Below are 23,704 nucleotides of genomic sequence, written 5' to 3'. Positions count from 1 at the left end.
AAAAAGAACTATCATTGTTGAATACAAATTGAAGCATGCTGCTTTCCCCTTTCTTCTTCTTCTTCTTCTTCTTCTTCTTCTTCTTCTTCTCTTCTTCTTCTTCTTCTTCTTCTTCTTCTTCTTCTTCTTCTTCTTCTTCTTCTTCTTCTTCTTCTTCTTCTTCTTCTTCTTCTTCTTCTTCTTCTTCTTCTTCTTCTTCTTCTTCTTCTTCTTCTTCTTCTTCTTCTTCTCTCTTCTTCTTCTTCTTCTTCTTCTTCTTCTTCTTCTTCTTCTCTTCTTCTTCTTCTTCTTCTTCTTCTTCTTCTTCTTCTTTCTTCTTCTTCTCTTCTTCTCCTTCTTCTCCTTCTTCTCCTTCTTCTCCTTCTTCTTCTTCTTCTTCTTCTTCTTCTTCTTCTTCTTCTTCTTCTTCTTCTCTTCTTCTTCTTCTTCTTCTTTTCTTTTCTTCTTTTTCTTCTTTTTTTTTTTTTGTTGTTGTTGTTTGAGTCTCCTTGTACAAGACGACTAATATGAAAGTGTTTTATATGGCTGTACAGATATAATCTTTATCTCATAACTTACTGTCTCTGTCCTAACCTATATCTATCTCATTGCTTACTGTCCCTGGGAGAGGGAAGAATAGAATTTGGAACTCAGCCTTGAGGGGAAAAAAAAAAGCAAGTGTTAAAAATTATTTTAACATGTATGCAATTGGGGGAAAATAAAATATTTTTTTAAAAACCCAAATGATTCTTTTTTTATTTAAGAAACAAGTGGAGGGGTCCCCTGGCACTCATATGCTACAAGTCCATAGTTTTAAAAAGTCTATACAGTACTTTTCATACAATACTTAGACCAAAGAGTCCAAGGAGAATTGTTTTTAATTTGATAAATGGGGAAACACATTTCAAAAGTGGAATTCAGGCTTCTACTCTGACTCCAAGTCTAGTAGATCAATAAACATTTATTAAGGGCCTACTATGCGCCAAGCACTCTACTATGCACTAGGAGTACATCGAGGTAACCTCAGTTTCTGCCAATATGGCTCTTCTTCTACTAACTTAAATGAGAGGAAAAGAGAAAGAAGGCGATAAGGAATCAAAGACAAGCTGGACAGTCTTGAAAGTTATAGACTGGGGAAGCTCGGGATTATAGAGGATATAATACTGACTAGTAATCAAGAGGACTTGAATTCAAATGTGATCTCAGACACTAGCTGTGCAACCCTGGTAAGTCACCTCAGCCCAACTGCCTCATAAGAAACAAAAGTTACAAGTCGTTTATGCTGGGTTTTGTTTTCTTGACATCTCAATGTGTAAGAGAGGGGAATGGAGTGGAGAGAAAAAATTTAGAACTGAAAATAAAGTAAGATTAAATTATAAAAAAGAAAGTTATATGTTGACTGTGACATGCTTTGATCTAGCATATCCCAAAAATCAAAGAGGAAAAGGATCTAAAAGGATCTGTAAATACAAGTTATATACATATATGTATAACTATATGTGTGTACGATGTAAATGTTTATATGCCAATAATGTAAGTATGTATAGTATATGTGTGTGATGTACATGTATATAATGTATATTATCTGTGTATATAAGATATGTGTACACAATATGTATATAATGTACATGTATATGTATATAATGTATTTATGCATATAGTGTATATGTATGTATGTATAAAATGTATATGTCTACAATGTGTTACACAATGTATATGTATGTGAATATAATGTATATGTGTGCATGTATATGTGTGTAATGTACATGTATATTATGTGTGTATAATGTTTATGTGTATGTATATAAGGTATGTGTACACAATATGTATATAACGTACATGTGTATGTGTAACGTGCTCTCCTGGCAGTTACAATTACTGGTCTGTCCTAGACCCACCAGAGTACCTTTGACCACTGTCCTTTGCAGTGTGAGCTCTACCTGGCTCGCCTCCTCTGAGGCCTTCAAAGGTCTCTGGCCACGATCTCTTGAATCTATAGCCCAATAACCGGTAGCGCACTCAAGAACAACCACGTGTAATCTTAAAAGCCTTTATTATACCTACTCACATAATGCCCTAACTGATGCCCTGACTTGTTGGTTCCCGAGTGAACACCTGGTCAGAAGACCCACGTGTTCACTACCAAAACCCTTACCTCTTTTGGCTATCCATCTTGGCTTGGCCACCCAGGCTAGGGAGCCAAGGTGAAAAACGCCAGGTTAAAGAGGACCGCCTGCTGCCTGCAGTGGGCTTACATAGGGCCTGTGAGGTCACACACACAGCCAATCAGCGAGAGAGTCACCCATTACGAAGCTATCTCAATATGGCCAATCCCGCCCAAGGGCAGTTCTAATATCCACAGAAATTACTTCCGGGCCTCAATCTCCCGATGCACTGTGTCCGCCCATTTAAAGGCCCCTTACATGTATGTATATAATGTATTTATGTATATAGTGTATATGTATGTATAAAATGTATATGTCTACAATGTGTTACACAATGTATATGTATGTGAATATAATGTATATATGTATATGTGTGTAATGTACATGTATATTATGTGTGTATAATGTTTATGTGTATGTATATAAGGTATGTGTACACAATAGGTATATAATGTGCACTGCATGTGTATAACATATGTGTGTATACAAGGTATATCTAGGCATGTATAAAATGTGTATGTGTATGTCTACAATGTGTGTACACAATGTATATTATGTTTATATAATGTATGCATGCATGTATATGTGCGCAGTGTGTATGTATGTTGTACATGTATATAATGCATGTGTATATTATGTGTATATAATGTATATGTGTATGTGTATAAGGTATGTGTACACAATGTGTATATAATGTACATGTGCATGTATATAACATGTATATGCTATGTATATCTATGCATGTATAAATGTATGTCTACAATGTGCGTACACAATGTATGTGTATATAATGTATATATATAATATACATTATACACACATAATATATGTGTACACACACACACACGCACACACACACACACACATATATATATATATATATATATATATATACATCTCTTCCTGTGATTGTAAAAAACAGGAAACTAAAGAGGAGCCCACCACTCAGAGAATGGAGAACAAATCATGATATATTTATTAATATAATAAAATTATGAAAGAAAACGTGTTAAACTTTAAAAACTAAAAAAATTAATAAAGATGTTTATTTTTTCAATTACATGTAAAATAATTTTCAGCATTTGCTTTTTTAACATTTTGAGTTCCAAACTCTCTCCCTCTCCTTGAGAACAATCTGGTGCAGATTACACAAGTGTAAGAGTTGTATAAACTTGTGCAAAGTGACTTAAGTAGAGCCGGCTCTACAATTTATATTGTAATATACATAGTAATAAGACAAACATTTTGGAAAGACGGAGCTGGTCAGGTGGCAGCAGGCGGCTTCCGAGACCGGAACACAAATGCAGCTCCCTTAAGCCGTTTGCTTCAGTTTTCACTTCTGTAAAGTGGGGACAATAATAACTCTGTCTCTCAAGATTGTTGTGAATGATCATTTGTAATTACAAATCGCTATTACTGTTACGATGCAATAACGAGTCATCCTCCCACAGTAGGAAGCAGCTTCATAGACAGAGGTCTCTCTGGGCTCCCCAGAGAGCAGGGGGTGGGAGGGATGAGAGGAGGGAGGGAAAGGGAGAGAAGAGGAGGGCGGAACTCCTTCTCGCCGGATCCTAGCAGCGGGGGAGGCGTTTCTGGAAGGAAGGTTTTCTCCAGAGGACGCGGCAAATCCCGTGACGCGACGGAGGAAGCGGAAGTTCCGGTGCCGGAAGCGGAGCGGCGCCGAGGCCGGGCCGGACCGGGCCGAGATGGCGGCGGCGTTAGCAGCTGGGACGACGGCTTGGAGCGGTTTCCTGCGGCTCTGCTTTGTGTTCGGGCTGTCCTTCCTGGCGCTCACCGGACTGCTGCTGGTGCAGCTGGCGAACGCGGCCAAGGTGAGCGTCCGCGGAGCCGGGCCGGGGACGGGGGAGGGGAAGGAAGAAGGGTTCCGCCCGCCGGGTCTGACCCAACGCCCCCGCCCCCCACCAGAACCCCGATAATGAGGCCTGTATGTGAGGCCACAGTGGGGGGGCTGACAAAGACCCTCCCTCCCCCCGCGCGCAGCAGCGGTGACCCTCCGTGTGTCTTCCAAGTTTGCAGAGACTGAAGCAGGGAAGGGTTGAGTCTCGGGGGCCGTGGCTGAGGAGTGGGCTCGGAGCCGCGTCGGAGCCCTGTGCCCGCGCCGGGCGCCCGAATGCGCCCTCCCCGGACAGGCTCCCTCGTTAGGCGTTGAGCTCTTTGGGGCAGCAGGGCTTGCCGGGCACGTAGTAGGTGCTTTTTCCCTCTGCAAGGTGAGGACTAGAATATCGGCCCCCTCCGTGGGCTCCTGTGCGGTGACGCTTGTGAAACATTGTAGAAATGCACCTGTTTGTCCTGGTCTGTGGTTGTTGTCATTACTCGGTCCGTGGTCAGTGTAACTTGTGTGTGGTTTGTAACTGACCCATTTGCTCAGTCTGCGGTCTGCTCCTGAGCTGCTTCTAGGAGGCCCGGGAACCACCAGCTCTAAGCTTCCATCTGGGACCCCCGCAAAAAACAAAAAACAAGCCAGGTCCTGACAGGACTCTCCTGTTTCAGGCCTAAGGAGAAGCCCCCGCTTCTATCCTACCCCACAGGAATCACCCCCATCTCCCAACTCTAACCCTATCCGGAAGCAGCCCCTGAAATCCTGAGTCCTGAAAGTCCCCTTGAAACCTCCAACCTTGAAAACAAATACCACAAACCCCTGAGGTCCATCCTTGGCTCCGATAGAAGTCCTGTGACCCCCAAACTGTGGGCAGCTCTGCTCCTGATAATCATCCTTCCCTCACTTCCCTTCCTCTGACCCAACACCATAATCCTGAGGGATCATGGGAAACTGCACCCCCCACATACCCCACACCCCCCCCAGCAACCAACCAAGTTGTGGTTTTGTCAAGGCATTCTCCAAATACCAAGTCCAGGAGGGACCCTTTGTCCTGACAGTCTCCTCCCCCCCCCCCCCATTTCGAGCCTCCACGTGCCCACTGTTGTCAGGAACTTTTCCTCCAGCACCCCACCACGCTGTCCCAGGTCCTGGAGTGGTCCTACCACTCTGCCTACACTGGCCCTACAGAGACCCTCTGTAATAGAGTCAAGAGACTTTCCCCCCACACTTCTACAAAGCATTACTCCAGATTCTTGCCATCCCCCCCCCAACACGTAAGCCCTGGCAACATCGTCTTTGTGGCTCCTCCACTTGGCCCCAATTCCATACTAAACTTTGTGATCTCTAGTCCTCACTGTTGTACCCTGAAACTTCCACACAAGATTTCTACCTGCCTGAACATTTGGATCTTTACAGGGAAAGGCTCTTGTGTGTCCTGACAAAGTCCCCTCTCCTAAACCTTTTGGCCCTGACAGAAACTTTCCCAACATCGCCTTCATAAAGGCCTTCCCTGTTTTGGGTCATGGCAGGGAGTCCCCTGAATCCTTTGTTCTGGTAGGACGCTCTCCAAGAAAGCAACTAGTGATGAAACCCTGGGCCCTAGCCTGGAAATCCAAACTCTCCATTGGTATAGAAGACCTCAGTCCTGACAGGAGGCTTCCCCCTTCACTTCCACCCTGACTTTTCCCCACAGTGCATCTTGGCAGAGACCTTCCCTCTTACAGCTGGATGGAACTTGTCTCAACAATGACTGGATCTCTTGTAATCTCTAGTCCTAACAGTGGGCCATCCCCTGGAACATGGAATTCTGACAACCCTACCTAAATACCAGGTCTTGTTAGGGTTCTTACCCTCCCAAATATTGGGGCCTGACAGGAGCCTGCTCCCTTCTTCCTGAGCACCTTAGACCTGACAGATTTTTCCCCCTTCTCCCACCTTTTATTAGGGATTTTTCCAGGTGTCAAACCTAAATTGACTTACATCTTCAACCTTGTGCTCTTGTTTCTCCCTTCTGGGACCAAACAGGACAAATGTCATCCCTCTTCCACATGATGGAATACTTCAGATACTTAAGGATAGTTGTAGTTTCCCCCTAGGGTATTTTCCATGCTACACATTTCCAGTGCCTTCAGCCCTTCCAAATATTATATGGATTCACTATTTACAACCCAAGGTATCGTCAGCCTTTTGTACAGCCATATTGCCCATATTGCCTTTCCACATCTCCCTTATGTTGTATTTGTGAGAGTTTTTGAATCCAAGTGAGAAACTACATTTGTCTGTAATGAAAATCATATTTACATTTAGCCCAAGATGCTTTTGTATGCTGTCATCCATTTTCCCAATTTTATGTAATCTGCAAATTGATGGGCATTCCATCTGTACCTTTATTTAAATCGTTAATTAAAATGTTAAACTCAAGGCCTAGCACAGATTTCCTGCTAAGTAGACATTGAACCATTAACAAATAGTTTTGGAGACCAGTCATTCAACCGGTTTCAAAATCCTAATTTCATTGCTGTCTGTTTCACTTCTTATCAACTTTCCCATAAGAAATGATTTGTTAAAACCCAAATAAACTCTTTATCTGCAGCGTTCTCCTTATCTACCAGTTTAGAAATCTGGTTGTATGAAAAACTGGAATAAAGTTAATGTGGAGTGACCTGTTTCTGTTGTCATCACCCTGGGGCTCTTTGTAATCATTCTTTTGATAGATAATGCACTTACCATGGTATTAATGATCCATTCTAGAATGTTTCCAGGGATTAAAGTTAAGGTAAGAGGCCTCCACTTTGCAGTCTTTGTTTTTTCCCCCCTTTTTTGAAAACTGGACCAATTTTTGCCCTTTTCCACTTTTGTAATAACTTCTCCCAGTTTCCATTATTTTTCACTTATCACTGACAATGGCTTAGGAGTCATAGCTGTTGGAGAGGATTGTTCACCTGGACCGGGTGACTTGAGTTATCAAGAGTTATCAAAGGTCATTAGCTGTTGTCTTACTGTCTTTCCTTATCTTGTTACTTATGGGTTTTTTATTTACCATTTTATTTCTCTTGAAACTTCCAGTACTAAAAGGACATCCCTTACCTTCAAACTCCAGTTCCTTAACATTCATTCTGGGCTATACAGAAGCCCCTTTGACCTTGCCAGATCCTCTCCTCAACCGTGGCCCCTCCCCAAACTGTACATCCTGGAAAGACTTTTCCAAACCCTGAGCCCTGTTAGGAGGCTTTTAAAACCTTCAGTTCTGATAAGGCATATATATATATATGTATATATATATATGTGTGTGTGTGTGTGTGTGTGTGTGTGTGTGTGTGTGTGTGTGTGTGTGTGTGTGTGTGTGTGTGTGTGTGTGTGTATATATATATATATAAACATAAGAATATCCTATCCCCTAGATACCAAGTAGAGAGCCTCTAGAAATTCCTTTCTCTGGCAGAAGCCCTTCCCTCCCAGAAAATCTAACCCTCCCCAAAGAAGTGACTCTATCAGATATCATAGCTAGAACCAGGATAGTGACTGTGCACCAGATGAAGGTGTATGGAGGTAAAATTTTACTATGCGACTTAGATGAGGGAGAGGTAAAGTCAAGGAAAGGCATGTTAGAACAAAGATTTGAAAACAAGTCTACAATCAATCAGTAAGCATTTATTAAGTGCCCATTGTATGCCAGACTCTGTGTGCTAGAGATACAAAAACAAAGAATGAAATTCTCTCTCCTTCCAAGGAACATAGGAAACAATAGGTAAAAATACAGGATGCTCAAAATTCTTACTGCAGTTTGTATTTTAGTAGCTTAAAATTGCCCTAAAACTTGATATAGCATAAATAGAAAGAGAACAAATACATGATAGTTTGGGAAGAAAGGAACTAGCAAGTGAGGGGGATCAGGATAAGGCTTTATTAGAAAGAGGGACTTGAACTGTATCTTTTTTTTAATGGTATTTTATTTTTCCAAATAACGCGAAAATAGTTTTCAACGTTCACCTTTGCAAAACCATTCCTTCCAAAATTTTCTCCTTTCTCTCTCCCCTTCCCCATTCTAAGACAGCAAGTGATCGGATATAGGCTATTAAAGTATACTATTCTAAACATATTTCCATGTTCATCATGCTGAACCCCCCCAAAAAAAAATCAGATCAAAAGGGAAAAGAAAAGCAAACAACAAAAAGGTGAAAATACTATGCTTCAATCCACATTCAGTCTTCACAGTGAATTGTGTCTTGAAGGAAGAGGTGAAGAGTATCCCCTTCTTGAGGAAGGCAAACATATCACGATGGGCAAAATGGTATGTTGTGGGAAGAAGAGAGAGAGCACCAGTTTGGCTGGGCACAGAGAGAAGGAGAGTTGATTTCAATTGATTTTAAACTCTTTCTACTATTCTAAACTATCTCTTGTTATACCCCTTTGGCTTCCTGGAAGAATGGCCTCCATTCCCCTTTTTCCTTATTTTTAGACAACCTCACTTTCCAACCCTCAGTCCAAGATGTTCTGACCTCTTCAGTGCTTTTGGCCTGAAGTTTTCTCCTTCCCTTTGAATATGTAGTTATCCCAAGTTGCGCAATATTCCATTTTTTATCTTCTGGTGCTTCTTTCCCTCTGTCATTCTCCCACTTCAAATTAATGTATTTTCTGAGGCAATCAATTCTATGTTGGACCACTCTAATTATGAGGATGACCTTCTTTATATTGAGCTTATAGTCTTCTATCCTTTCTTTGCCCTCTTGGGCTAAACAGAATAATTCCTCTTCCACCTGATAGAATTCAAGATATTTGAAGATTGCCTTTCCTAAACAACTTCTTGCTTCTTGACTATCTTTCCTTTCCCAGGACTTTGATCCTAATCCTAAGAGAGTTTCCCAGAACTTAAGTTTCTACATCCCATATCTTTGATCTTATACCATATGGGTATGCTGGAGAGAATCCTGGTCTCTTGTGTGTATAGGATGCTTATCTGTACTCTTCTTTTTCTGCTTGTATGTGGTATCCTTATTCATCAACATAGTGGTATTAGGCTTTCCATTGACCTCGATGAAATTTATTCACAATAAATTGGACAAAATGTGATCCATAAAAGTAGTTAATGACTTATAAGCACCAGGTGTTTTATAATAGCAATTATTTTTTAAAATAAGTTTCTTTTGTGTAATGCTTTTAGGTGACAACTCAAAATCACTAGAAAAGAATTTTTAAAAAAACCTCATTCTTGGAATTTTAAGATTTTGAAATACTTCTTGAGTTCATTTAGCAGTAGGTACTTTGCAAAATGGCCTCTTAAATATAATGCATATTAGTGTATTATAAAGCAGTATTTTGGTATATAATGCTCTGTACTAATTACCTGTTTTGTTGCAGAATTTTGAGGATGTCAGGTGTAAATGTATTTGTCCTCCTTATAAAGAACATTCTGGACACATTTACAACAAGAACATAACTCAGAAAGATTGGTGAGTATTCTGGAGTGTTGAACTAACTGTGAAGTCTCTTTCCAAGATGGTTTTTACTGTCTAGGCAGAAATTTTTTCTTCTTCAGCTGCAATCTAATCTTATCATTCCTATAAAATTGTCACAATTAAGCTCCGATTGGATTTGGCGATGCCTCTAGGAAGTAAATTGTCATGATAATGTAAGCTTGTGAATAGTGCTTTTTGTTTCCAAAGTATCTTACATACATTCCCACTTACTCCATTCAGTATAGTGGTAGTTTAGCCTTGGGCTTATTAAACTTTTTCCTTTGGTATAATACCTTTTCACCCTAGAAATTTTTGTGTGACCTCGGGCATTGAGGTATGTAAAGTAGGCATACAAATTTACTGATAATAATTCGTAATTTTGTGACTCCCACATTTAGTTTTGTGACTCCCACAATTAGAATCTTATCACCATTTCTAAGGCTCTGAGATGGTAATTACCTGTCCTTGGTCACTCTGTTTATGGATCTGAAACTGAAATCAATTAAGAGCTTCTCATTCTCAGTCCAATATTTTCCCTTTCCCCCCATTCTTTATCCCTCTCTTTTTCTCTTTCCTTCATTTTCTCTCTCCCTTGTTCCCTCTTCCCCCTTCCACTGCTGTCTCCCCCCATTCTCTCCTTTTCTCTCTCAGAGCCAAATTGAATTTATCCCAAGAAATGGATTGGTCTACATAGATAAGGCCCCTAAAATGCTGATAGTCATCTTCTGTATACTTCTCTATGGAGACATAAAACTTCCTTCTCTTGGCTCCTCCAATTAGCTAAGCAGCTCTTGTTCAGGGTCTTCTATTGGTGATTATGTAAAAACCCATCTTGAGCTTCCCTCTGTCTTATAACAAAATAAGATGGCTTGTTTGACTCTTTATGCAAAATGATGGGAGTTTATTTCTATCTATATAGTCTTGCCTTCAGGCATGCTATTTGAACTGTGGAATTTTATTTGTTTATAGACATTTCAGGAAAGAATTTTAGGAAACAAAATTTCTTGGGGAAAATTCTGCCCTCTTCTGGATAGGGTTCCATAAAAGTAAATTTCATTTGAATTTGGAATTAAAGAAACAATAGGTAAAAGTACAGAAGGTTTGAAGGCAAAGCTTTAACTTTTAACCTAGGTTTAAGGTGTTACTGTGGCATGATAAAAAGAGTGGTCCTGTGTTCTGATTAGAGCTCTACTAACAACCAGTTGGATAAGCAGGTCATGAAACCTCTCTAAGCTCTCTTTATTCATCTATAAAATAAGGAAATTGAGTTATATCTGTATCTCTTTGGTCCCTTTTGAGTTGTAAGATTCTCTGGGTTTTCTAAAAATGTATAATTTGGGCACCAAAACCATTTTTTAATTGACTACAGAATGAAGTTGTTCTAAGAATACAGCCCAAAGTCAGAAATACCTGTGTTCAAATCCAGCGTCAGTCCTAGTTGTGTGACTCCCAGCCAGTCACTTAATCTTTTTCTGCCTTTGTTTCTGAAACTGTAAAATGAGATTATGATGGCACCTACCAGAAGAAATAAGATATTTGTAAAGTGCTTAGCATAGTACATGGTATATAGTATGTGCTTAATAAACTCTTTGTTTCTTTTCTTTTAAGCCCGGCTGTTATTTGGAATTCTATATCTAGCTGTGCTTTGTATCTCTGAAATAAACATTTAGCTCTGTCAGATGTTTGCTGGGTAGATTTTTATAAAGCCTTTTCTTGAGTTCTTTCTTGTTCCACTTTAAATTGCTCCATATTACAGATTGACTTAGGTACACTTACTTAGACTTTTATCTTTTACGGTCACCTTGTAATTTAAAAGAAAGCAAAAATCAGTCTTTAATGTGTAGTGATAAATTATTCAGGATTTAATGGACATTTACAGTTAGTTTATTCAGATACAAAATCCAAGTCAGTACCTATTATTTGAATGATAAATGAACTTACCCTTCTGTGTTTGCCCATATCCTCTCCCTGATTACCTTTGGTTTCAGGTTCAGGGGGATTGTGAGCATCACTCAGGCCTGGCGAAGGATGCTATTTGGGAGAATCGGGAGATTTTACACTAAGCCATCGAAAAGGGTTATTTTGGCTCTCTGGCCTTGCTGTGTGGGCTGGTAGGTTCTTTGACCCTGATTGAAAATGCTTGGCTTCAGAAAGTTAATAAGTTATCGTTGACCATGTTGTTCTGAGACTTTGAGAAAAGAAAAAAAGTAATGTTAGTTAGTGCAAAGGGCATTGAGAATATAGTTAGAAGAACTGGGTTAGGGAACAGCTAGAACAATGGATAGGATGCTGGCCCTGAAGTCTGGAGGACCTGAGTTTAATTCCGACTTAAGGCATTTAATGCTTCTTAGCTGTGTGACCCTGGGCAAGTCACTTAACCTCATTCACCTCAGCAAGAAAAAAAAAGAACTGGTTGGAATCTTAGCTTTTTGTATCTGGAAAATGATGGTTTTAGTTTCATTATCTGCTTCAGTTGTGATGATCAAATATGATCATAGAATTAGAGACCTTGGAGATCATCTGGTTGGGAGGTTCTTAACCTGGACACCATGAAGTCATTTAAAAAAATATTTTTGACAACTATATTTCAGTATAATCAGTTTCTTTTGTAATCCATCTAAATTCTTTTCTATGTGTTTAAAAATTTATTCTGAGAGGAAATGAAAGGTTTCACCGGGCTGCCAGAAGAATCTGTTTTGCAAAAAAAGGTTAAAAATCCCGATCTAGAACAACTTTCTTGTTTTACAAATGAGCACATTGAGGCCAAAAAGGGAAAATAAGTGGCCTGCCCAAGGTGACTCAGCACAGGCTTTCTGACCCCCAATTCTGGTGTTCATTCTGCTACATAGACTACTTCTCCCTCATGTTTTGTGACTGAAGATTGCCTGGCTGTAAATTCTACCTAATCTATACATAGATGTGTATACTGTGCTTCAGTGAGGGAGAACAGCAGAGGCAAAACATACATTTATATACCATACTAAACAACAGTGCTTTCAAGTAGTTATTACAAGTGTTACTCATTCTGTTTTACAGATGAAGAAACTGAGACTTGAAGGGTTTGAAGTGATTTGCCCCTATGCACAGTGTCTAAGTCAGGACTTGAACTCTGGTCTCCTGCCTCTAAGTCCTGTGCTTCTTTTTACTGTTAGTCTGTCGCCTGCTGGGTTTTTCAGTGTGACATCATCTTCACCAGCTTCTGTCCAGGAGTTCATCTAGTATGGCTCCAAAGGGCAATGTAGGATAAGAATATTGGGACAGAAGTCTTTCAGTGGGCAGCTTATTTCTTGTGGCCTGTGCTATAGCTATCTGAGATAGATCAAGGATCACATTTGCCTGTTGTTTCCTGGGGTTCATGTTTTGTTATTGTTAGATTTATTCATCCTTTATGTTCTTTATGAAATGGTAAATACCTATGTCAATTAGGTTGTGTTAATTCTTTGGTGCCTTCTTGTGGCTTATAGCCAATATCTTCCTCCTCTGACACTAGGTGGCATGGTTGTCTATGTCTATCAGGTGCTCTTAGGACTACTTGGGAGAGCAGTGTCAGGTTCTGCCCTAGAAATATAAAGGCCATGGCCCATCTGTCATCAAGTAGTCAAACACGTATTCAGTATCAGTTGCCACTGAGCCTCTCTGACTCTGCTAGCTTTTTTCTGAGCTTTCAGTGCTTTGCTATTGCTGTCCTCCACCTATTTTTCAAGAAGAATATTCATCTCACGCTTTGGGGAGAGTGACGGTGGTTCCTTAGGCTGCAAGAAGAGACAATAAATAGGAGAACCATTGTTTTTGTGATTGAGGAGGAAAAAAAGAGTTAATGCGGGCTTCTTCCTGGCAATATCTAGTGAATAGAATAATCCTCTATACTTCCTGATATAACACTTTTAGAGAAACAGCTTCTATAAGAGTGAATCTCTCTTAAACTTTGATAGAGTTCAAATCACTTGTCATGGTGTCTAAATTAATTTTCATCTCAGTGTTGTTCAAAATAAATAGGCTAAAAGTAAGCCTTAGGAATACCTTTACTTTCATTATCATAGATTTCACCTGTGGTACCAGTGTTAGTACCACACACACACACACAGGTGGCTAGTCTTAGGCGACCAACTGTTCCACCAACATGGCTGGTCAAACACATCTCCTCGATAGTTTGCCTCTATTCAAAATGCCATGTAAAGATTTTATCCTTTGGGTTGAGGGAAGTATTTTTTATTGAAAGGTACTGGGTATTCTTTCAGGTGGAATGAGGTGGAAGTGAGTATTTAACCCTGCACCCTTTGTCAGGAACAGAAATTTTAGTAGGACTGTAGTGATGGTCCTTTAATGTAAGAATTAACTTACAATAATCTTCACCATTTCTGTAGTGCTTTGAGCTAGGTAGCACAAGTATCTTTGATCTCTGTTTTGTGGAAAGAACTGAGGTTTAAACAGTTGAACCATTCACCTGAAACTATAACCAGTAAGTATCCAAACAGTTATTTGAATTAGGTTCTTTAGATTTCCAAGTGTAGTGTTTTTACTTCCAAACTATGCTCCCTCTGAAAAGAAATGTAAAACAAAGATACATTGTGTAGACTATATCAGTCTCCTGCTCTCTTTTCTTTCCTCTTAGTTGGCTGGAAACTTCTGAAAGGAACTTTTTTGGGCTTTTTATCTACCACTTTTAGTGCAGTCAGACATCATGTAGGCTTTTTACTGAAATCCTTATTGAATTGAGCTGACAGAGATTTGTTAGCTTTGTGAGTGTGGGAAAAGTATACTATCTCCCTGTTTCATCCTTAATATAAGAAGAATTTCTCCTGAATGGCTAGGAAGCCAAAATGTATACAAATGGTAAAATGCTAAATAAAGTGTGGCTGTTGTAATTAGGAGTATCAGTCACATTTCTATAGCATTTTAAGCTTTTCTCTGCTTTTCTCACAACAATTAGTAGTGTAACCATTATTATTATTATTTTTTGGTGAAGAAATTGAGGCTCAAAAATATCTGAAATGACCGCCCAAGGATTCTATAACTAGTAAATCTTGATGCTAGGACTCAAATCCAGGTCTTTTGTTATTAGAGAGAAGGAGAATGGAAGACTTTTTGGTAGCATAAGAGAAACTGTCCCAGAAATAAGTAGGAGGTGCTGGAGACAGACTTTGCTGACTATGCAACACCACCACCCCCAGTCCAACTTTGGGTGGATACTTAATAAGTTTTAGCTGAAGGAGAGAAATTATTTGAATGTTTCCTAGAATTATCTCCTCCCTACAAAGATGTTCTTTGTTAGGCTTTTAATTAAGATAAGCACTTGATATGTGATTTTTTTTTCATCTTGATTTTCCAACCATATGAGGTTAATAACATCAGATGGCATTCAGTTTTGAAAGACAGATTTTGATGATGTAGGCATATTTTAGAAGAGAACAAAATCAGTGCTCTTGGAAACATTTCCTGTGGATCACTTTTAAACATATTCACTCACTGGATGAATAAAGCAAATTAAGTGCTTCTTAACTCACAGCTGGCATTGTGCAAAACTCAAGAAGCTTACATTCTCAGAGAAAAAGATGGCGCATGTAGAGGAGTGACAATCCCAGAAGGAAGTTCTGGTCTGGGGAGATGGCCTGGTGAGAGAGTTAGCTGAACCTTTGTCTGGGTGAATAACTAAGGCCAGAATTAGTAGGCTAAGTGGTTTAGTTTTCATGCACTCAATCTCAAGTTAGTTTGGTAGTATTTTAGAATGGGAGTTCCAAAGATGAATGTGCTAATTTACCCAGGGACTGGGGCCAGGATTCAGGAAGAGTTAGGTGTTAAGTTCCATGAGGAAGCATGCTGCAGCCAGGGGATTGCCCTGGTGAATGGTTGGATGGGATATAAAGCTAAAGCAAAACAAAACATAAAAAAGAAATTTCTTTTTAAGTTCTTTTACTAGGTAACTGAGACAGATCAGAAAGTTCAGATATGACTTTGCTGATAATGATTTAACAGATCTTATATCACTTAAGAGTTATTCGTGATATTATTTTTACCATGTTTAGACTACTTGCCTCTAGGAGAGGGTGTGGGAGAAGGGGAAGGGAAATTGGAACACAAGGTTTTTTAAGGGCTAATGCAGATGTTTGAGTTATTTGTGAGTGAAGAGTCAGTATTCATTCATACAAGAGGCAAGAGTTGAACTAAATGACCTCTGAGATCCCTTCCAATACTGAGTTTCTGTGAGTAGCTGTTCACACTAGAGCCTTATAAGATACATTAATACTTTAGTAAAGGACACTTAATTGGGCTCTATCCCTCCTTTTCTAATTAGGTTTTTATCTTTGTTTTGAATTTCAAATAAAGTTTTGCTTCTAGATACTTAGCTTATCAAATCAATTTTGAACATAATTTTAATTTTTAAATTTTTTTTCAGTGATTGCCTACATGTTGTTGAACCTATGCCAGTCCTGGGACCTGATGTTGAAGCCTACTGTCTGCGTTGTGAGTGCAAATATGAAGAAAGAAGTTCTGTCACAATCAAAGTAAATTTCCATTTTTGTTGTTCTGAAAAGCAACAGAAAAGCTTCCAAAAAGCATTTCTTTAGCAAGCAGTGGTTGTAGAGTTAAGGCTCAGGGCTCCAATGCTAGTTGTGTTCCTGATTACCTGCATGACCTGGGCAAATCTCTTCTCCTTTGGGGCCTTCAATGTCCTCCATTATACTAGAAGAACAGTAACTGCCTTTACCTACATCCCAAGGCTGTTTTAAGAATCAAATGAGATGCCAAGTAAAAGCATTTTGAAAATTGTAAAATACAATACCAATGTAAGGTTTTGTTGTTGATATTGGAACCTCTTTGTTTCTGCCTCAAACAGAAACTTAAGAATTTTAACTTCTTCACCTAACATCTGACAAGTTACTTGGTAAACCATTCATTCCCTTCACAGATAAATTGAAACTTGTCTGTTACTTATGCACCTTAGGAGATACTATGTGGATTAATTAGCTAATGTTAGAAGAATGTATGAGGTGCCACTAATTTCTGACAAAGTGTGTAATTAGCACATTTCATAAGGCTGATGTATGTCATTTCAATTCTTTTATATGGCCATGAATTCTATGATCTGTAATTAAATCCCCTTCCTTTCTTCCCACTCTCTCCCTTCCTCAGAGCTGAATAATGTAACCAAAACTAAATAGTTGACTTAGTAATAAGTCTATCAGCATAAAATATGTATCTAAATCCAGAAAAAACTAAGCTCTAATTTAACCACCTTTTCTAGAACTTCATATTTTCTGTTCTTTCTTTCTTTCTTTCTTTCTTTCTTTCTTTCTTTCTTTTTTTTTTTTTTTTAACTATAAGGGCTAGATCTTTGGCTGATCTAGGGTCATTTCCTGATCCCACCCAAATTTGATACTGGATATTTTCCATAGCTCTCTCCTCTATTGTTTACTTATATTACTCAGTGCCTATCAGTGTTTAGTACAATGCCTTCCTCTGTAAACTCTGCCTTATTGCTTCAGAATGATATGAAGGTTTTGATTCTTGAAGGCTTCAAAAATAAAGCATAAACTATGGTAGGCCCTTTTAAACTGAAAAGCCTAAAAGTGTCAGACTATATATTTTTTTCCACAAACTTACTAGTTTGTCCAAAAAGTGATCAAGTTTCTGACTAGAGTAGCTCTTCAAAATATTCTCTTACAAAGTTGTAAGTCTGTGTTGAGTAAAGGAGAAGTCACTCTGAGGAATCCACAGATTCTTGAAGAGTGAAATACAGGAATAATCCATTACTATGATGGTTTTAAGTCCCTCCTGAGTCAGACCCAATGTATGTGTTCCTGGGTTGCGATTTTCTACCAAGAGCTACTTTAGGAAACTTTTCCTATTGGATCCATTATGGAAGCTCCATTGACTCAGTTTGCACAACAAACTGTCGTGTTCTGTAGAAACCAATTTACACTCACAGAATGTGATTCAAGAGTCCCACGGTTCTCTTGTATCTGAATCTATCATATCATTATGAGAATGATAGTTCTTTATAGATTAATACATATTAATCTATAAATTAAGTCCCAACAACAGCTATAATATCAGTCCTGTGTCTATTGTTTGAGCCTTGGAAGTTATATGATTTACTCAGTGTCCCCGAGCTGGTAGATGGTATAGCTGTGACTCAAGTCCATGTTTCCCACCTCTCCATCAGATACTCTTTTCACTATATCTGACTATATCTCTAGGCTGTACTGTTAAGATTGGGAGAGTTGCGTTTTATGCAATATCTAATAATAATGCCCTTTCGCTTTGGAATCAACAGTGGGTCTATATATAATGTTTAGAGTCCTTGAGGAATGATTGTTGGACAAGCATCAAATGGGTTTTCTTGTTCTTTCCCCTCATTTGATACTTTATGAGGAATTTAGTTTGTTTCTTATATTAGAATTTCCTTGAGTTGAAGGACCCTCCCAAGGTTGGTTAGACTCTGGTATTACTGATATAATTGATATCTGGGTTTTTACAACTACATATTCACTGACTTTGTCAATGTATAAAACTCATTTCTTTGGTTTTTCAGGGATGTGATATATTTTCTGTTTGTCTTCAGGTTACAATCATAATCTATCTGTCTATTCTGGGCCTGCTTCTTCTATACATGGTATACCTTACACTTGTTGAACCTATCTTGAAAAGGCGTCTCTTTGGACATTCCCAGTTGATACAAAGTGATGATGATGTCGGGGTAAGTTAATAGTCAATCTGGATTATCTGTGTTCAGCTTGATAATTGTTGCCAAATAATTGAAAGCAAATATATTTATGGAACGTAACTAATGCAGTATAACATATTATGATTAATATACTCCTTAAACATTTACTAAACATTTATTGTGGGCCAGGAATTATGCTAAATACTAGGGGCTTATTTTGTACATTGTCTCTAAAACTTCAGTGGTAATGGGTTTTTCCTGAGAAAGTTGTTCTATCCAAGGAGATATCCTGATTTGAGGGCATGTCCTGCTGCTTTTAATACAAATGAACAAGGACTAGATTTCTGTCCCCTTTAGGGTCAGCTGTCATTTCATCTTATTTCTGTTGAAAAAGATATATGACAGAGAGACTATGAGTTAGCATGTTGAGTGAGGTACATATTTTGGAACAGAGCTACTATGAGAAGTTGTATTGCTTAGCTATGTTCATTTATTACAAGAGTTTTAGGTTTCATTCCCTTTTTTTCTGGTAGGGAGGGAGAATAGAAGGAGGAGGAGGGATGGACAGAAATAATAGATAATTGGGGGGGAAATACAGCAGTAAAAATGTTTTTAAAAAGAAAAGATCCCAAGACCTTTCTTTCCCCTTCCTTTCCCCTGCTCCCACCAGCAGCCCTTCCACTTAGCATCCCTTGTTTTTTTTTCCAGAAGGCACCAAGAGGTTTTTGAAGTTGTATTTTGAGGTTATTTTCTGAAGAACATTTTTATAAGTCAAGAGGCCCATGATGCCATGTTGCATTACAACTCTTGCTCTAAAGTAATATGGATTCTGTCTCTTGTTAATGTTTGAACATATCAAGATGGTGTCTCATTTCTGCTGTGTTAGGCTTTTTTCTGGAATCTGAATTGCACACAGAAACAGCTCCCTTCTCTAGAAATTAAGAAATACTAAAGGTTCTATATTTTCTGTTGTCTTTCTTTAAACAAATGTACTTGTTCATTAATTTTGGAGTGACCAGCCTCTCTGAAGCCAGCTAAGCTGGTAGTCAACAGACACATGCATTCCCCAGATTTGGAGTGTGTTTACAGGCCTCTACTCGAAGTTTTTCCAGCCTAAGACAAGCTGCATTGCTTCTGTTGGCCTGTCTCCCAAAATCCCTGTGCTACTTCTCTACTTGATAAAGCAGAAGAGTAGGATTTGTGTGGAGGAATTGACTGTGAAACTTTTACAAACGGCCTTAGTTCTAAAACTCTTAATTTTAAAATATTTGCTTCATTCAAACTCAGTTTTCATCTAAACCTTTTTTTGGAAAAAAATTAACAACAGTAAACCAGTGTATAAGTCTGACACCGAAGGGTGGAAAGCTCTGAGCAGGCAGTTAGTCTGTGTATTTACTATATCATATAACCATGACACATCATCAGTATTATCAAAGCATTACGTTAAAGCCTGTTTTGTATTTATTGTAATTTTATCAGGTATAAAAAGAACAGGCTTATAAGAAGAGTGAATTTCTGTTTGTGTTCCACAGGCATCTATGGCTTTAAATAACCAGTTCAGTCTTGTTCTGATAGTTGGGGAAAGACAAAAAGGATTACCTAGTTTGTTTTGTTCTGTAGAATTTGTTCCTTAAGAAAATTTTCCCCTATATTGATACATTGTTAGGGATAGAAGCTGAGAGGTCCTCTGCCTCTGATAGCGTGTATAAGCTCCTTTCTCCTACCTGTATTTATATTTAAACAAGCCCAAGGAATATTATTTTATATACAAAATTTATTCTTCACGTTACTGCTGTGACCTTTAAGTATCCATTTATTCACGAACATAATTATGTTTAAAGAAGAGGTGGCACTAGTGGAAAACTGGGAGATAAAAATTTTAGTTCTGGTCTTTAACATGTTCTGCACTATGGGGCTAATTAGCCTCTTTGGGACCTTAAGAGGACAGGAATTAGGTTCCATTTATTGTTGTATTCTCTAGCATCTACCAGAAACCTCTGCAAATTGAATGAACAATGAATGATAACTCACATTTACTGTTGAGGGCTTTACAAAACACTTTTCTTCCTCCCCTCTTAAGTCAGGGAAAACATGTATTTTATGGATGGGGAAGTTGATCCTCAGCAAGGTCCCCAGTCCCTATAGTCATGCAGCTGGTAAGTGTCAGAGCCAAGAAATATGCCTTGTATTCTTTTTTTTTTTTTTTTATACAGCACTGTCTTTGGGAATGAATTAAATCATAGTTTACTTCCTTTATTAAATTCCTGTGTTCTAGGTGCTGAGAATACAAAGCCAAGAAATAAAATTGCTTGACTATAGTGAGCTTACATTCTTTTGGAGGATGGGGGCAGGGGCTGAATAAAGAGAGAAAGCTATAATTGTTTTAGTGAAAAACAAACTACTAGGATGATAATGCTAAAGGGAGCTGTTAGTTCCATAGGAAGTGTGTCATCCTTGACATCCTCCTTCTCCTCCTGATGTGGGTGATGAAGATGCCAGGTGATGGCAGGTGCCAAAAGTTGAAGTTCAGTCATGTGAAGAATTCACAGTGGCCATTCTCTTGGGCAAAAAGTAGATTTAACCACACCCAACATTGAAGACCTCCTTCTGATAATTCATATTTATATAGTGCTTCATGTTTAGCAAAAACCCTTTATATAGATTGTTTCATTTTATCCTCCCAGTGAAACAGGTGCTATTATCATCATTATTTAATAGGAAACTGAAATAGCTTGAGGGGATATGAATTGCCCAGGCTCACACTGCTTATAAGTGCCAGAGGCAGGATTTGAAATAGATATTCCTAACTTTAGAACTAACCTTACGTGCTGTACCTTCTACAGTCCCTTCATTTCTACAGGGCTTTATCTCACTGTGCATTATATGGGGAGCATATGTAGAGTAAAAGAAGAGGAATTCTGACGGTTCTATGGGGGCCAGTGGAAAGGAGCTGTTGTTGAAAATGCTCTGATGTTTTGCCATTTTAAAAGAATATGCCATGTTATTATTAAAACAAAGCCAGACATCGTATGTATTTTGTTGTATAGTTTTATGCACACTTCTTCACTCACAGAATATGTATAGTACTTGAGATTTTTCATGTAGGCTTGAAAGAATAATTGTCTTTTTCTCTGAAAGTTAAAGTTCAATTTAGGGAAAGGCATAAGGTGATATGGATTCACCTCTTGGGAAAGGGATCCAGGAAAGGCCAAATGCAGAGCAATCAATGACTAGTAAAGGCTTTTGTCATTTGGGCAGCTGTGTTTATGTTTTATTTTTAAAGCATTTAACACAATTATTTCCAGTGTAATGACTATAAACACTCTGGTGTGTTGGTTTACTTTAGCTTTTCCAACTAAAAAACTTGTATAGCACCTCAACCCTTAATCATCAGGTCCACATGAATATTACTGAGTATTTAGCAATATCTTTTTCTATTCTACAGGGAATATAAAATAAACAGATGATACTCTTTGAGAAACTGAGCAAATCTCTGAGTCCTGAATTCCTTTTCAAATTGCTGACCTCTCTTGTAAAAATATCCAGTTTCTGAAGTAGGAAGAGCTTTATGATTTTTGATGTTAAAATACTGTTATAGTGAGTGATATTGATGTGAGCATAGGCATTCTTTCCCTTCCTCCCTCAGGAAGCATCTTTACTGGTTAGGTATATAGATGTGACTTATTTTTTGAGAGAAGTCTTTCTGTGGTTACTTTGGGAAATAGGGTTTCCCAGAGCTCTTTTTCTTCACCAGTCATACATAGGTCATCCTGCTTACCGAAATTAATCATCTCCTTCTGATGTGAAAACAGCATGGGGATTCTTGGTTCTTACTTATAAGTTCTATATAGGCTCACATGTGTTGGTGTTAAACTGACTATAGGACAGACACAGTGTTGTTTGGTTTTCATGCACTACCTAGATCAGAATGTGCATGGCATGCAGTTCCCTTTGTATGTTCTCACCACTGGTTGATTTTTCCCTTTCTGCTGTTTCATTCTTGGACTTGTAGGATCATCAGCCCTTTGCAAATGCCCATGATGTGCTAGCCCGATCACGCAGCCGGGCTAATGTGCTCAACAAAGTGGAGTATGCCCAGCAACGTTGGAAGCTTCAAGTTCAAGAGCAGAGGAAATCTGTCTTTGATCGGCACGTGGTCCTCAGTTAATTGGGAATCCATTGCCGAGGTGACTGGAAGGAAGGAAGGTGGGCTGCAGGAAAAACTGCTCACATTTTCCTGATTCTTTTTAAACCACTGCTGAGAGATTTCAACAAACTTGTGGGATGGTTCAAAACTGGAAGCAGAAAAAAAAAAGCTTTTTTTAATTTAAAAAATAAAAAGTATTAACTGGAAAATTTTAAAAGCACATGTCTCAGAAGCCAAAAAGCCACAAAACAGTTCTTTCTGGCTTTTCCTAATGAAATTAAATCTACCTATGAATTCTCTTAAGCTCCTTTCTCTGTGGCAAACATTCATGTCTTTCTGTACTCCTTCCTTACTTTAATTCTAACGTTTTTCAAGACAACTTTCACAACTCTTGATGTTTAGGGGGAGGACAACACAACTTTCACAAGACACTTTATTCCATGGACTTTTGTAAATAGATGTTTCCTATTGTATTTTTGTGCTTGGTCTCATTTTCAGTGGAATCAGACTCTGCTGGAAATGCTGAGTTGCTCAGTTGATTTTTAGCACTGACTGTGTCCTAAGCAGATGATTGGCTCTTGGCAACATACTTGGTAAGTTGACTGTGAAATATTACTGGCAGAAATGCAGATTTACTTTGGTACTGTGATGTAGATAAACACTCCAGTCTAATGCAAGGCATTCTGATATGGAATGGTCCTTTGCTAGTTTTTTCAGTGACTGAACACATGGTGTTGGTATATGTGGTCCTTCTTACCCTCTTCTCATGGCTTTAGGGGTGAAGCCTCAAGATTTGGAAACCATGTGATAAAGACCTCTTTGAATGAGTGTTCAGCATTTCCAATTATCTTGAGAGGTGGCCCCTGGGCTTTCTTGTGTGAGTCTTTGAACTGTAAGTAAGGTCCTGTACTCCACCCTTTGAGAGCTGTAACAGTTATAGGATAACTGGTTCTTTACTTTCTACATCCTCTTTGGAATGGAACAATAAAAATTAATTTTTGAAAAACCCACCAGTGTCCTTGACTCATAGTTCCCTTTCTTTCCCTGTTCCTAATTATAAAATTTGTATTAAAAAGGGAAATTCAACTGATCCTCAGAATTAGAACTATCCAAGAACAGAATCAGCTGCTTTGATGCTGAGTTGGTTCCTACTCACTGAAAAAGTTTAAGCCAAGTCAAGAAGACTTTGTCATGAATATTGTAAAGGTGATTCAGAATGAATACTTTCTAATATTCAGTATGATCCTGTATTCTTTTAACAGTATCAAATGTAAATAAATGATTTTAGTTTAGACCATGTGTCTAAATATGGGTCATAAGAATTGGGACTTAAAATGTTAACATAAAAAAACATGGCCAGAAATAGATAGCTTTAACTCAATAAAGTATTCCTTTTATATCTAAACTGTAGCTCCTCCAACTCTCATGGCCCAAGGATTGGATTTGCTAGAA

General features: G+C 38.5%; 2 protein-coding genes across 2 annotated transcripts in view; both read left to right on the top strand.

Annotated features, from left to right (window-relative positions):
- ASCL3 (achaete-scute family bHLH transcription factor 3) overlaps positions 1-23,704 on the top strand; it is a 104,692-nt gene that overhangs the window by 73,472 nt on the left and 7,516 nt on the right. The window lies entirely within an intron of this gene.
- On the top strand, positions 3,678-23,258 carry TMEM9B (TMEM9 domain family member B). Its single transcript, XM_074276038.1, has 5 exons — positions 3,678-3,976; positions 9,343-9,434; positions 15,835-15,943; positions 18,004-18,138; positions 22,118-23,258. The coding sequence occupies exons 1-5, from the start codon at positions 3,851-3,853 to the stop codon at positions 22,271-22,273; spliced, it is 618 nt and encodes a 205-aa protein (XP_074132139.1). The 5' UTR covers positions 3,678-3,850; the 3' UTR covers positions 22,274-23,258.

This window comes from Sminthopsis crassicaudata, chromosome 6, assembly GCF_048593235.1.
Source record: "Sminthopsis crassicaudata isolate SCR6 chromosome 6, ASM4859323v1, whole genome shotgun sequence".
Lineage (NCBI taxonomy): Eukaryota > Metazoa > Chordata > Mammalia > Dasyuromorphia > Dasyuridae > Sminthopsis > Sminthopsis crassicaudata.
This window is presented reverse-complemented; position numbering and strand designations above follow the sequence as displayed.